Source organism: Palaemon carinicauda, chromosome 27, assembly GCF_036898095.1.
Source record: "Palaemon carinicauda isolate YSFRI2023 chromosome 27, ASM3689809v2, whole genome shotgun sequence".
In the NCBI taxonomy this organism is placed as follows: domain Eukaryota; kingdom Metazoa; phylum Arthropoda; class Malacostraca; order Decapoda; family Palaemonidae; genus Palaemon; species Palaemon carinicauda.
Window position 1 is genome coordinate 96,169,029 of NC_090751.1, and position 13,680 is coordinate 96,182,708.

Genomic DNA, 13,680 nt, shown 5'->3' on the forward strand with positions numbered 1-13,680 from the left:
GTATAGTATTATCATTTATTCATTCGTTTAATATCAGTGGCCCAGTGGTAATGTGTCTGCTTGGTGATCGCCAGTCTGGGGTTGGAAGCCCGCTCAAACTCGTTAGTTCCTATGATCGTTGCAATCTCGCCATCCTTGTGAGCTAAGAATGGGTGGTTTAGGGTAGCCTCTAGGTCTATCTGCTGAGTCATCAGTAGCCATTGCCTGACCCTCCCTGATTCTACCTTGGGAGGAAAGGTGGCTTGGTCGCTGATCTTATTGATAATATGATCAGTCTCTAGGTCATTGTTCTACTTGCTATAGCAATGTCTCTGTCCCTTGCCTCTGCCATTCATGAGTGGCCTTTTAAACCTTTAGAGCTCTTAACTGTACATTATAGAAATATTCTTTTCCTCTGCTGAGTCATCAGAAGTCATTGCCAGGGCCTCCCTGATTCTAGTTGGGCTTGGTCGCTGATCTCATTAATAATATGGTCAGTCTTTAGGACCTTGTTCTATTTGTCGGGGCAATGTCAATGTCCCTTGCCTATGACATTCATGAGCGGCCTTTAAAACTTTAATTATAATTTTTCATTGAATATTAATGGAAATATTTTAAGAAATTTGGGTTTGTGCCCTGTTCTAAAGAATATTGTCAGTCCTGCTTGCTAGAGCAATGTCTTTGTCCCTTGCCTTTGCCATTCATAAGTGGCCTTTAAACCTTTAAAAATTTTAACATTTCTTTATAGAAATATAATTTTACATTGAATATTAATGGAAAAAGGTCAAGAAATTTTGGTTTGTGCCCTATTCTAAAGAATATGGTCAATCTCAAGGGAATTTTGTCCTGCTTGCTAGGGGAATGTCACTGTCCCTTGCCAATGGCATTCCTGCGTGGCCTTTAAACCTTTAAACAGTACATTATAGAAAAATTATTTTACGTTGAATATTATTGGAAGGAATTTCAAGAAATTTGGGCTTGTACGCTAATTTCAAGGATAATATGATCAGTCTCTAGGACTTTGTTGTGCTTGCTAGGGCAATTTGCTGTCCCTTGCCAATGGTATTCATGAGTGGCCTTTAAACCTTTTAAAACTTTTAACATTTCTTTATAGAAATATAATCTTACATTGAATATTAATGGAAAAAGGTTTTAAGAAACTCTTAAATAAATTTGAAAGGAAAATCTTCAAAATCTCAGATTCGTGTCACCATGAGACCAGACTCAATAAATCACGAGGGCAAAAGCTGAATCGAAAACCTCTTATCCCGAGGAGAGCGAAATTGAAATTTCCTCCACAGATTCAAATTGAATGACACTTTTGAAGGGATTATCGTCAATAGGTTCTTTTTCAGATTTCATGACAAGCCTCTTTTGGTTTAATTAGGTTTTGTAATTTATTTTCATGACAGTCTCCTTATGATTAATTAGTTTTTGTAATATAATTCTTTTTTTTAATATCATCCTATGCTTTAGATAATTAGATTTTGTAATTCCTTTTCATGAGTCTTATGATTAATTAGATTTTGTAATATAAATATCTTTTTTTCTAATATATTTTTTTTAAATGTTAAATTACTGATTATATCACTTTATAATAACTACCTTTGCAGGATTCTGGGAGAATATGAGGAAACTGGTGTCTTTAATGAATAAAATAAAGAAGTTAATAACTCGAGATTATCGCTAATAAGTTGTTTTTCAGTTTTCGTAACTGCGTCCTTATGACTTAATTCATAAAATTTCGTAATCCAATTTCTTTGTATATATAAAATTACTAATTATATCGCTTATAACACTACGTTTATAGGAATCTGTGAGAATAAAAAGAAACTGATGACTATTGAATAAAATTAGGAAAGAAGTAAATAACCAGAACTGAAAGGAGTGATAATTACAACAGAAGAAAAGCAGGAAGGTAACTATGACTTGCTTTAAAGCACCTGAAATTTTGAACGAAGATAGGTGGTTATTTGTATAGTCTTTCGACCATTGTTTTCCAAGGCCCTTATAACCCCCAACGCTATTTGGAACTTTCCAACCCTTGACCTACAGGCGTTTTTTTTTAAAGCACATTTTGCAATATATTTTTTTTAAATTGCTCTAACAGCCTTTATTTTTGTCATTGAGAAGCCAGGTTGGTCTCGTTATTTTGGAAAATGCCTGAAGTTTCTCACAAAGTTATCAAATACATGCAAAAAAAATAAAAAAACAACTTGGGGGTAAATTGATGGGTTTTGTGAAACGTACCAGTACGTCCATTGGGGGTAAAAGGGCTAGGGGCCTTAAAGCACTAAATAATAACTCCTAACCAAAATTTATTCTGTGAAAATAGTCTCTCCTATCGCAGTTTAAATGACGCTCGTGAATGGCAGAACCAAGAGACAGTGAAAATGGGCTATCATTTCAATGCTCTACTGGCCATATACACAAATATTCAGCTCCCAAGCACCCTCTCTACCTATACTATGACCAGGGAGAGCCAAGCATTTAGGCAATGGTTGCTGATGACTCGGCAGCTAGTCCTATAGGCTAATTATGTGGTATGAGGTTTAACCCTAATTAAACTCAAAGGTCTGATTGAAGTAGGTTCAGGACAGTAGCTCGTCAACATCCAGTTTTATGTCGACAATGTCTTTTATTTTTAACTATGAACAACTCTATTAGAATTCTAATTGTGATTCTTGATTGTAAATTTACTTTATGAGAACCTCATTCGCTCTTTTTTTTCACTTGCACAAAAATTGGTTTATTGAAAATGTCTCTTAAAATTTTAGGTGATCAGGCTCTTCTTGGAAAATTTTGTAGCAATTTCTTTTTACCTTGTCTTGTATTGTTCTCCTACCTGGTCTTAAATAGCTGACTTTCACATATAATTATTAGAGAGGATCTTACAATCTATTAAATTCCTTATTCCTAAGCTTGGATATTTATATCTGGCACCGTCATTCAGTTTCTGTGCAAGTTGCATAGCATTTTAGGATTCAAATCATCCATTACATTCAGATCTTCCAAGACTCCACCAGTTCATTCCGAACCATGCCGTCTCCACCATAAGGCATAACTCTATACAGTATTTTAGAGGTTTTATTCCAGCTGTGACCAGATTGTGGATTGATATACACAATCCGAAAGTGCAACTTCAGAATTCAAGACTTCGTAAAATGTTCAACTTTGAACAAGTTAAAACATCTCGTTTGATAGTTTATATAATCCAGATACATTTTGATGTTGTTATTGATCTTAAAATATCTTTATTGTTTATTCATTACTTATAGTTTATTTGCTATTTACTTAGTTCCTTTCTTCATTGGGCTGCTTACCCTGTTGGAGCCCTTGGACTTGTATCATTCTGGTTTTCCAACAAGGGTTGTAGCTTGGCTAGTGCTGACAATCCTTTCTTCATTGGGCTGCTAACCCTGTTGGAGCCCTTGGACTTGTATCATTCTGGTTTTCCAACCAGGGTTGTAGCTTGGCTAGTGCTGACAATCCTTTCTTCATTGGGCTGCTAACCCTGTTGGAGCCCTTGGACTTGTATCATTCTGGTTTTCCAACCAGGGTTGTAGCTTGGCTAGTGCTGACAATAATGATAATGTCTGCATAAGTTAAAAGGTAACTCCAAAGTAGAACAGCATATCAACAGTACTTTCATCGACTCGGGTGTGGATTTTAATTAAAATCTGTATACTGTGGTGTTCAGTAAGTATTTATGAAGTATCTTCATAAGTTAGGATTTTGGTCATAAGTTTGTGTGTAATTTTACTTTTTATCCTAGAAAAATGTCCAACGTTTCCATCATTGCTTAAATTTTCACTCAATGCCGGTATGAAGCAAGAACGTTTATCTAATTATTCAATCTAAGGTTTATTGGTTCACCAGCAGACATTGTATTGTTGGTGTTTGATTATTCCTAGACTTGCCCTGTTTAACTGATTAAGTAACTGTAGACCAAACGGAAGCTCCACTTAATTTAATAGACCTTGACATTTTAAAATTAGAACAAGGATATATTCTTAAAATGTATTCCAAGAGAGCCCCTTGACTGACTTCAAATAGTTAGTCGTGTAAATTTTATGGTAATGTTGTTCTTCAGGGTATTCAGTTTCTTAGATTCTTCTTCCCCACCGTTATCCTTACATTAAGGAGTTGGTTGCATGATGTATACGAAAAACTGTATCTATAGTACATTTTTCAATTTTTTTTTTATTTTTCTGGTTTCCTTGTATTTTGACTGATACGCAGTAAGATTAAAGGATCTTATTATTTAATTAATTGCATAAGCCTTGCTGTGTGCTTTAAATAGTTCGAGACACCATTTATATACCTTAATGAGCGTAACTACCTTGAATGCTAGTTATGCGTTTTATCGCCACCGCCGCTTAAAACTACTGTTTACCTTGGCGAAGGTTATCCAAGACGGGGCAGATTCCTTCCACTCTTCACGGTGAACACAAGTGGCTAATATTCTTATAAATTGACGTGAATATTATTTTCAGTATTGCATGAAGTCGTGTGCTGTTTCACAGTGAGAATAATTTTTACCATGCGTTTCATGTAAGACTTCACGTTAATCATCCCTGCTTTCGTAATTACTGATGGGCGGGAAACGAGATCTGCTGCTACGTCCAAAGAAACTTTCCATCAAGATGTTATCAAGTTGGTGACCGTTGGATGGATTATTGCACCGGAATGGATTACGCACCTGAATGGATTACTCAACTGAACAAACCAGCGCAAGGCATTCTTTGAGGTAGGTCTCGTTCCGTTTGGCACACAGAACAAGACTTTAAAGTTGCCCTATTATTTTAGTGCGCCTTCATCAAACTTCTAAAAATAATCTCGATTCCTTAATTATCTTTTTAAGTCAGTCAATTTTTTTTACACTTGCGAGATCCTTTAATTAACTGTGATATTAAATCTTAGAAAACTTTTGTAACTTTGTCTTGTCACAGATATTGAATTTTGTCTCGTTGATTGACAGCTTTCTTTTGTTTTTTTAGGATTCGAGCTATTCGAAGTGTAGGGGGATTTGGTAACCAGTGCCTAGGGTACCAAACATCTGGGCGGTTTCGTTGTCTTCCTGGGAATGTAATAGTTCAAGATAGCTTTTTACCTTGCCGAAAGTGTATCTTCAGATTCACCTAATAAATGCTTGAATTTTTTGCATTCGTATTTTTTTACATCTCTATTATTTTCGAATATGGCGACCGTGACAGGATTGATGAATTTGTTCAGTTTTCCGCCCAGATGTTTTTACGTAAGTTAGGGATGAAAGTGAATATTTCGATATTTTTTAGCTTATTTCATTTTTTGAGCGATTTTTGGCTCGGGTCGTTTTCAGTGTCGTGATATTTTTGGTATTAGACCTTTATTTCCAATTAATTTTGTTCTATTTTTCCTTTTCACAATGTCTAGTCAACTTAAAGTGCTTGTTAATTCTCGTAAGTATATACGAAAGTGTATTACCGAGAATCATCGTAACATTTTTACGTTTCCTTCTATGTCTTTAGCAGAAAAGGGTAAATTAAAGTTGCAGTTTGAGAATTGGATGCACAGGTTGGAGGATTTAGATAAACAGATTTTATCACTGAAATATGAACAGTGGAGTACAGAGGAGGAGGAAGCAAAGTCTGAGCAAGAGTTACAGATGTGTCATAATTATGAAGACAAGCTTTTAGAATGTTTATTGGCTGTTGATTCTTCGAATGGTAAGTCATCTGTGCCATCTACTAGTGATCAAAGTGCAGCTCGTAGTTTGCTCAAGAGTCCAGTTGCTCCCCTTCCTACGTATGGTAGCTCTGAGGATGAAGACTTGGATAGGTTTTTTTGTGAATTTGAAGACACTAATAGTGAATTTAACTATCCAGAGTATGACAAACTGCTTTTGTTGAAACAGCAGATTACTGGTAGGGCACTCATTTTATTAAACTCTTTAGAGGCTGATAAGCGAGGTTATTCTTTTGCCAAGGACTTGTTAATTAAAGCTTTTGCATCGAGTGATACTCAGAAATTCAATATTCTGAAACAATTGTCGGAACTTAGGCTTAATGATAGTGCTGACCCGTATGATTTCATTTCCAGAGTTCGTTTAATTGTTGAAAGGGTACGAAAGCTACAGATTGATATTGACTCAGTGCTTCAATATTTCATTTGGGAAGGAATGAATATATCCTTTAGGAATCACTTTATCCAAATTACTAATAATCATAAACCAAAATTGAGTGATATTCTAGAAAATTATTTTGAAGCTACTGAGCGGTATTTGGCAAGCCAAAGGCAGGGAAAACCCAATCGCAAGAATGTGGCCCCAAAGGAAACTAATCAAATTTCTGCTGACAATGCCGCTTCTGCTATGGCCATTAATATAAAACCTGAAACAGGTAAGTCAAAAACCTTCAAGCCTTGCAGTATTTGTACTAAACTTGATGGCACTGAAGCAAATCATCCAATTTTTAAGTGTACAAAATATTGTTCACCCAGTTCTAAGCTTGATAAACTTGAAAACCTACGAGGCTGCATTAAGTGTTCAAATTTGAATCATGAGAGTAACGCTTGTAGGTATAGATTTCATAGTCGCTGTAAACACTGTGGAGATTGGCATTTTAATTTTTTGTGTCTGAAATTGGATGATAATGTTAAACAGGATGTTAAGTCTTTTCAGTCTAGCTCAAAAAGTGAAAAGAGTATGCCTAAAAAGGATGAAAAATCTCGTAAGCAAACCAATAGTAGTGTTGTTAATGTAACTGAAGCTTTTCAGGTAGACTCTGATGTAGAGTCCATTTTACCTACATTTACATGTAATATTGAGGGTAAACTGTTGATTAGAGGCCTTAAAGATAGTGGCTGTCAATCTAATTTTATTTCCAGTACAGTGGCTGAAAACCTGAACCTTAAGGTGATCAGGGATAATGTATCATTAACTTTGAATGGTATAAATTCTTCTCGGAAATATTTAACCAGGTTGGTAGAAGCCAATGTTGAAATTAATGGGGTTGTTAAAGTAGTTAAGGCTTTATGCATTCCAAGTATAAGTATTTCATTGAAGCTTCCTCAATTGGGTAAAGTTGTACAAGGATTCAAAGACAGAGGTTACATGTTAGCTGATAAGAACCTTTCATGTCATGATAACTTTATTGATAATGTCGACTTCATTCTAGGGTCAAAGTCATGCCACTGCTTACCTCAGAATGAGATTTTATTTGGGTTAAATAGAACTTCAGTTTATGCTGAAACCCAGGCAGGGATATTATTGCAGGGTAATACAGACCAACTCCTTCAAGATCTTCCTTATTTACCATATAAAGTTAGTAGTGGTAATATGGCTACAGTTCCAGAGTTCAATATTGATATGAATATTCAGTTGTCTTTTATCTGACCTTACCATTGAAGAAAGTTTACTCCCTACAGAATTTTCCATATTGGACGAGAAGGGAAACCTTATAGAATCTCAGCTTGAAAAAGCATTAAACCATGTTTTGGAGAAGAATTGTTCCAGGTACACGAACATGAGTAACGGAGGCCCAGAAGCTGAAGATTCAGAGCTTAATAACAAGCTAGTAAAGTATGCCCTTGATAATATGGTAAGAGATGGTGATGGTAGGATTGTAGTCCCTCTTTTGTGGAATTTTAAGGTGGCTCATCTATTGGGTACAAATTATGAGTTGGCTTTAATGGTGTTAAAATCTAATTTGAAGAAACTTCAAAAAGACGAAAATAAATTATCCCTTATGGACAAAGTATTTAAAGACCAGTTAAAGAGTGGAATAATTCAGAGAATTGACAATCTTCCCCAGTTCCTAGAAGAACACCCAAGTCACAGTTTCCTTCCCCACATGGGTGTATTTAAATTGAACATGGAAACTACTAAATGTAGAGTTGTGTACCTCTCTAATCTTTGCCAAAAGAGTAAGGGTGGGGGACTAACATTTAGTCACAACCAAGCCATTTTTCCAGGCCCTACTTTAAATCAAAAGATTGTAGCAGCATTATTGCATCTGAGGTTTGGATTTAATTTGCTGTGTTTCGATATTTGTCAGGCCTTTAATAATTTATCTTTAAACGACGTGGACAGTAACAGGTTACTTTGTTTATGGTTCCGTGATGTAGAAAAGAAAGACTATACTATTGTAGCTTTTAAGAATGTTAGGCTAAGTTTTGGATTAAGATGTAGTCCAGCACTGCTAATGTTAGCTTTGTATAAGATTTTGATCCTTGATATTGATGATGAAAGTAAGTCTCTGGTCGAACTCAAAAAACTGATATATCAGTTGAGTTATATGGACAACTGTGCCATTGCTTTTGATTCTTCTGCTGAACTTGAATGGGCCTATAAACAGGTTAAAGGTATTTTTGAACCCTACCATTTTAGGTTACAACAGTTCATAACAAATGATTCCAATTTGCAAGAAATCATAGATTCAGAGAATGAGGTTAAGACTGATAGGAACGTAAAGTTGCTTGGTTTAGTGTGGGATCGGGAAAAGGACTGTTTATCCACCAAGCCCATAAATCTTGACATTAAGGCCAATACCAAGAGGGAAGTTTTACGTACTATTGCGTCGCAGTATGATCTTTATAATTTTAATGGCCCTTTACTTAATAGAAGCAGGCTCTTCCTACACAGATTACAATGTGATCAACACTTGAGTTGGGATCAAGCACTGGATAAAGAACGTTCGAGAGAATGGCAAAATATTGCTAAGCAAGCAAATGCTGCTCCTGTCATCAAAGTTCCTAGGTTTGCGGGAAGCAGAGATGACACTTACAAGCTGATAGCTTATTCTGACAGTAGCAAATGTATATTTGGAGTAGTGATATACATACAGTGTATTTCCACAGGTAAGCTAAGTTTTGCTTTTGCAAAAAATCGTATGGTAGGAAAAAACCTTCAATCTAAAAGTATGCCTTCCCTTGAACTACAAAGTATTGCCTTAGCAGTGGAATGATTCTTAGATTTATACAAAGAATTATCGGGTCCCTCTTGCATTAAACCTATTAGGATTCAGGAATTAAGGGTTTATTCAGATAGCCTTGTAGCTTTATCTTGGATATATTCGCACACTCAAAATCTTGATAAACTACAGAAATGTTCTGTGTTTGTGAAAAACAGGTTACACGAGATTAGTGAACTGTGCTTAAAACACCCAGTTATATTCTCGTTTGTATCTGGAGAAGAAAATCCCGGGGATTGTATTACACGTTGTCTCTCTTATAAATCTCTCATGAAAACTAACTACCTTACAGGTCCAGACCTTGTAAATGCTCCAAGAATGGAACATAGTAAGGATACTTTGGAGTTTGTGGTACCAGATCCCAAAATGGATATTCAGATACCAGTAAACAGTTTGGGTGCCTACATTAGTAGTAAGGATATAGAAATTGAACATTTTCAGATGACTTCAAGAGTTTCTAGCTTTCATAGATTAATTTTGATTTATCGCAATGTTTTATTGTTTGTCAATAAGCTGAAAATTAAGGTGATGGCTAGGGATCCTGACAAATTTAACCATTTAAAGGCTTTTCGCAGTGATCATAATTTTTTTGCAGAGGCTAGTAGATTGTTGCTGTCCAGGGACCAGGGATGTTATTTTGCTGAAGAACTTGAATATTTTAACTCTAGTGAACGTTTACTTAAGGACGTGCCAAGAATAGTTGGACAACTTAATATTTATATTGACAGAGAAGGACTGTTAAGAGTACGAAGTAAGCTGTCCAGACTTAAAGATGAAGGGAGGTATAGGTTTCCTATTTTGTTGTCTAAGGATAGTACTTTAACTACATTGATTATCAGAAATTATCATGGACGGTTTGCTCATGCAGGTGTGTATTCTGTCTTGTCAGAGATGCGTAAAATGTTTTGGATGTCTAAGTCTTATTCTACAGTTAAAAAGGTGTTGAAGTCTTGTGTTTTGTGTCGACGTTTTAATGAAAGGGCTATCAAGCTTAACCAGAACTCTTACAGAGATTTCAGAATTAATGCACCAGAAATTCCTTTCAGGTATATTTTTATGGATTATATGGGTCCATATTTTGTGCATATTAACAGTCAAAAGGTTAAAGTCTGGTTATTATGTATAACTTGTAATTAGAGTAGGGCAATTAATTTAAAACTTTGCTATGACTTGTCGGTAAAGGAGTTCTTAAGAGCCTTCCAGTTACATTGTTTTGAGTTTGGTTTGCCAGAGTTATGCATTTCTGACATGAGCACTCAACTAGTAGCTGGAGCCAACATCATCATGGACTTTCTAAGGGATCCCGAGGTCAAGCTGTATTTGGAGGAAAATGGAGTCAAACCGATTCAGTTTGAACATTTTTTCAAAGGCCAGAGCCAACTTTTATCGATGGTAGAGACTTGTGTTAAGATGACCAAGAAGCTCGTCTATGGTTCTATAAAAAATAATGTACTGAAGGTAAGGGACTTTGAATTTTTGATTGCTCAGACTGTACATTTAGTGAACAGAAGGCCTATTGCTTTCAAAGAGGCTTTGCGTGGGGAAAATTTAGACGCATCAGTTCCTCAGCCTATTACCCCTGAGAGCTTGATTCGTGGCTATGACCTTACTTCTGTTAATATAATTCCCGATTTACAGAGGATACCAGAGATTGCAGATGATCCCACCTATACTCTTAACAAGTCAAGCAAAATTAAAAACTGCTTTTCTCATTTGAGAAAGGTTAGGAATAATCTTGTGGATTTGTATCATTCGGAGTTCCTGGCTACATTAACTCAGCAAGCTGTTGACAAAAAGAACAGATACCTTCCTGTTAAACATACCTCTTTACAGAAGAATGATATTGTTTTAATAAAAGAACTCTATTGTAAGCCTAACCAGTATCCTATGGGTTTGGTTAAGGAAGTGACTGTCAATGATATTGGAGAAGTTACTGGTGCTGTTGTGTTGAAGGGCAAGACAAGAGAAATTACTAAGAGACACGTTTCTAACCTTATATTTCTTTTAAGGCCTGAGAACCAAATTGAGCAAGACAGTGTTGCTGAGAAGCCTATTGATGATAATTTGCAGGGTCAGACTCGACGCGCATGTAAACCTAGAGTTGCTGCTGAAAGGTGTAAACGGAAAAATAGGAAACTCTTAGGTTTCGAGTAGTTGATCTTGTAAACTTTTGGTTATGGTTTTTAGCTTTAAGGCAATTTGTTTGTTGTCGCTCGGGTATTGAATTAATTGGTATTTATGATTAAATTATTCAATAATTTAATGTTTTGTGGGGAGTATACGAAAAACTGTATCTATAGTACATTTTTCAATTTTTTTTTATTTTTCTGGTTTCCTTGTATTTTGACTGATACGCAGTAAGATTAAAGGATCTTATTATTTAATTAATTGCATAAGCCTTGCTGTGTGCTTTAAATAGTTCGAGACACCATTTATATACCTTAATGAGCGTAACTACCTTGAATGCTAGTTACGCGTTTTATCGCCACCGCCGCTTAAAACTACTGTTTACCTTGGCGAAGGTTATCCAAGACGGGGCAGATGCCTTCCACTCTTCACGGTGAACACAAGTGGCTAATATTCTTATAAATTGACGTGAATATTATTTTCAGTATTGCATGAAGTCGTGTGCTGTTTCACAGTGAGAATAACTTTACCATGCGTTTCATGTAAGACTTCACGTTAATCATCCCTGCTTTCGTAATTACTGATGGGCGGGAAACGAGATCTGCTGCTACGTCCAAAGAAACTTTCCATCAAGATGTTATCAAGTTGGTGACCGTTGGATGGATTATTGCACCGGAATGGATTACGCACCTGAATGGATTACTCAACTGAACAAACCAGCGCAAGGCATTCTTTGAGGTAGGTCTCGTTCCGTTTGGCACACAGAACAAGACTTTAAAGTTACCCTATTATTTTAGTGCGCCTTCATCAAACTTCTAAAAATAATCTCGATTCCTTAATTATCTCTTTTAAGTCAGTCAATTTTTTTTTACACTTGCGAGATCCTTTAATTAACTGTGATATTAAACTTTAGAAAACTTTTGTAACTTTGTCTTGTCACAGATATTGAATTTTGTCCCGTTGATTGACAGCTTTCTTTTGTTTTTTTAGGATTCGAGGTATTCGAAGTGTAGGGGGATTTGGTAACCAGTGCCTAGGGTACCAAACATCTGGGCGGCTTCGTTGTCTTCCTGGGAATGTAATAGTTCAAGATAGCTTTTTACCTTGCCGAAAGTGTTGCTTCAGATTCACCTAATAAATGCTTGAATTTTTTGCATTCGTATTTTTTTACATCTCTCTATTATTTTCGAATATGATGCATCCTCTTTCACCGAACTACTACTTCTCCATATCATCCTTCAGCTTATCTCGCTATCTTTTTTTTTACATTCATATGATATAAATGTTCTAATTAGTTTCTAGCATTCGTCACCATTTCCTATACACAATTTCTGATGTACGATGATACATATGCTACCGTAATAAGATAGAATATCCAGTTAAAAATAACATCAAAATCTCATTTCATGATATATGTGAAAGTGGTCTTGGAAACATAATCGGGTAAGGGATTAGACTTTTAAGTGGGTTAAAGTATTCTTCTCTACATGTAATAGCCATATTTTGTAAGCTTTTAACATAGATACTAAAGAAGGAATTAGATGGATAAGTACTGTATATTTTTAATGAGATCCATTGGTATTGTATGTTTTCAATGAGAGGTCACAGGAATACTTTCAAATCTTCCCGATTCATACATCACGTATACAATTTAGATGTTACTTATAAAATTTATTCTATAGCATCTATGATTTTACAGTTCCCTTTACTGTAGTATTTGTATATATAGGTGTAGTAAATTGAAATAACTTTCTTTGTAAAATAGCCTCTGCCTTTATTACTAATAATGCCATCATAATTATGACCATATACTTTTTTCAGTTGTGAATGTAAATTTGTCTTGGGAAATCTACCTTCATAAATACGGCCTTGAAGCCATACATAGACTCCAATCTTGTGAAAGAATCCACATAGTACCAGAGGAGATAACATGCAGTATGTACAGTATTTTACAAATGTTTCATGCTATAGTCATTTTTTTATAATGAGGCGCATTTGCACCGACTCGCAATAATGCCATTTTAGCTCGGAAAAGTTTCCTAACCGCTGATTGGTTAGAATTATTTTGACCAACCAATTACCGATTAGGAAACTTTTTAGAGCTAAAAGGGCGCCCCTGCGAGTCGGTGCAAAGGCACCTCATTAAAAGAAATTTACTATAGTTGGCCAATTTTATCAAGTTGAAAGTTTAATTTTTTGGTGGGCTTTTAGAATACTTTATCGATTTTAAATGTAATATATTGTTAATGTTGAATAGTTTGTGTCTTGGATTAATTTTCTTTCTATATCATACCGTAATTATTAAGAAGTGTTTATGATTTCAAAAGATAGTAAGCAACTTGATTAAAGACAAAATGTTGAGTTTGAAGTACTTATTATGGAAGCTAATTTTGAAATCCAAGAATACCATGTTTGTATATTTCTATAGTTTTATTCATTATTTCTCATAGTTTTATTGCCTTATTTACTTTTCTCACAAAGCTATTTTCCTTGTTGGAGCCCTTGGGCTTGTAGACCCTTCTTGGTCAACTAGGATTTTAGCTTAACTAGCAATAATGATAATAATAATAACTAATATTATTATTATCATTATCATCATGATAATAATGATGATGATAATCAA

The 13,680-nt window shown here is 35.3% G+C and overlaps 1 protein-coding gene across 1 annotated transcript; it reads left to right on the plus strand.

Moving 5' to 3' along the window:
- Nucleotides 1-10,282: 10,282 nt before the first annotated feature.
- On the plus strand, nucleotides 10,283-12,166 carry LOC137621249 (uncharacterized). The gene is made up of 2 exons (XM_068351641.1): nucleotides 10,283-11,795; nucleotides 12,048-12,166. The coding sequence occupies exon 1, from the start codon at nucleotides 10,320-10,322 to the stop codon at nucleotides 11,082-11,084; it is 765 nt and encodes a 254-aa protein (XP_068207742.1). The 5' UTR covers nucleotides 10,283-10,319; the 3' UTR covers nucleotides 11,085-11,795; nucleotides 12,048-12,166.
- Nucleotides 12,167-13,680: the final 1,514 nt, after the last annotated feature.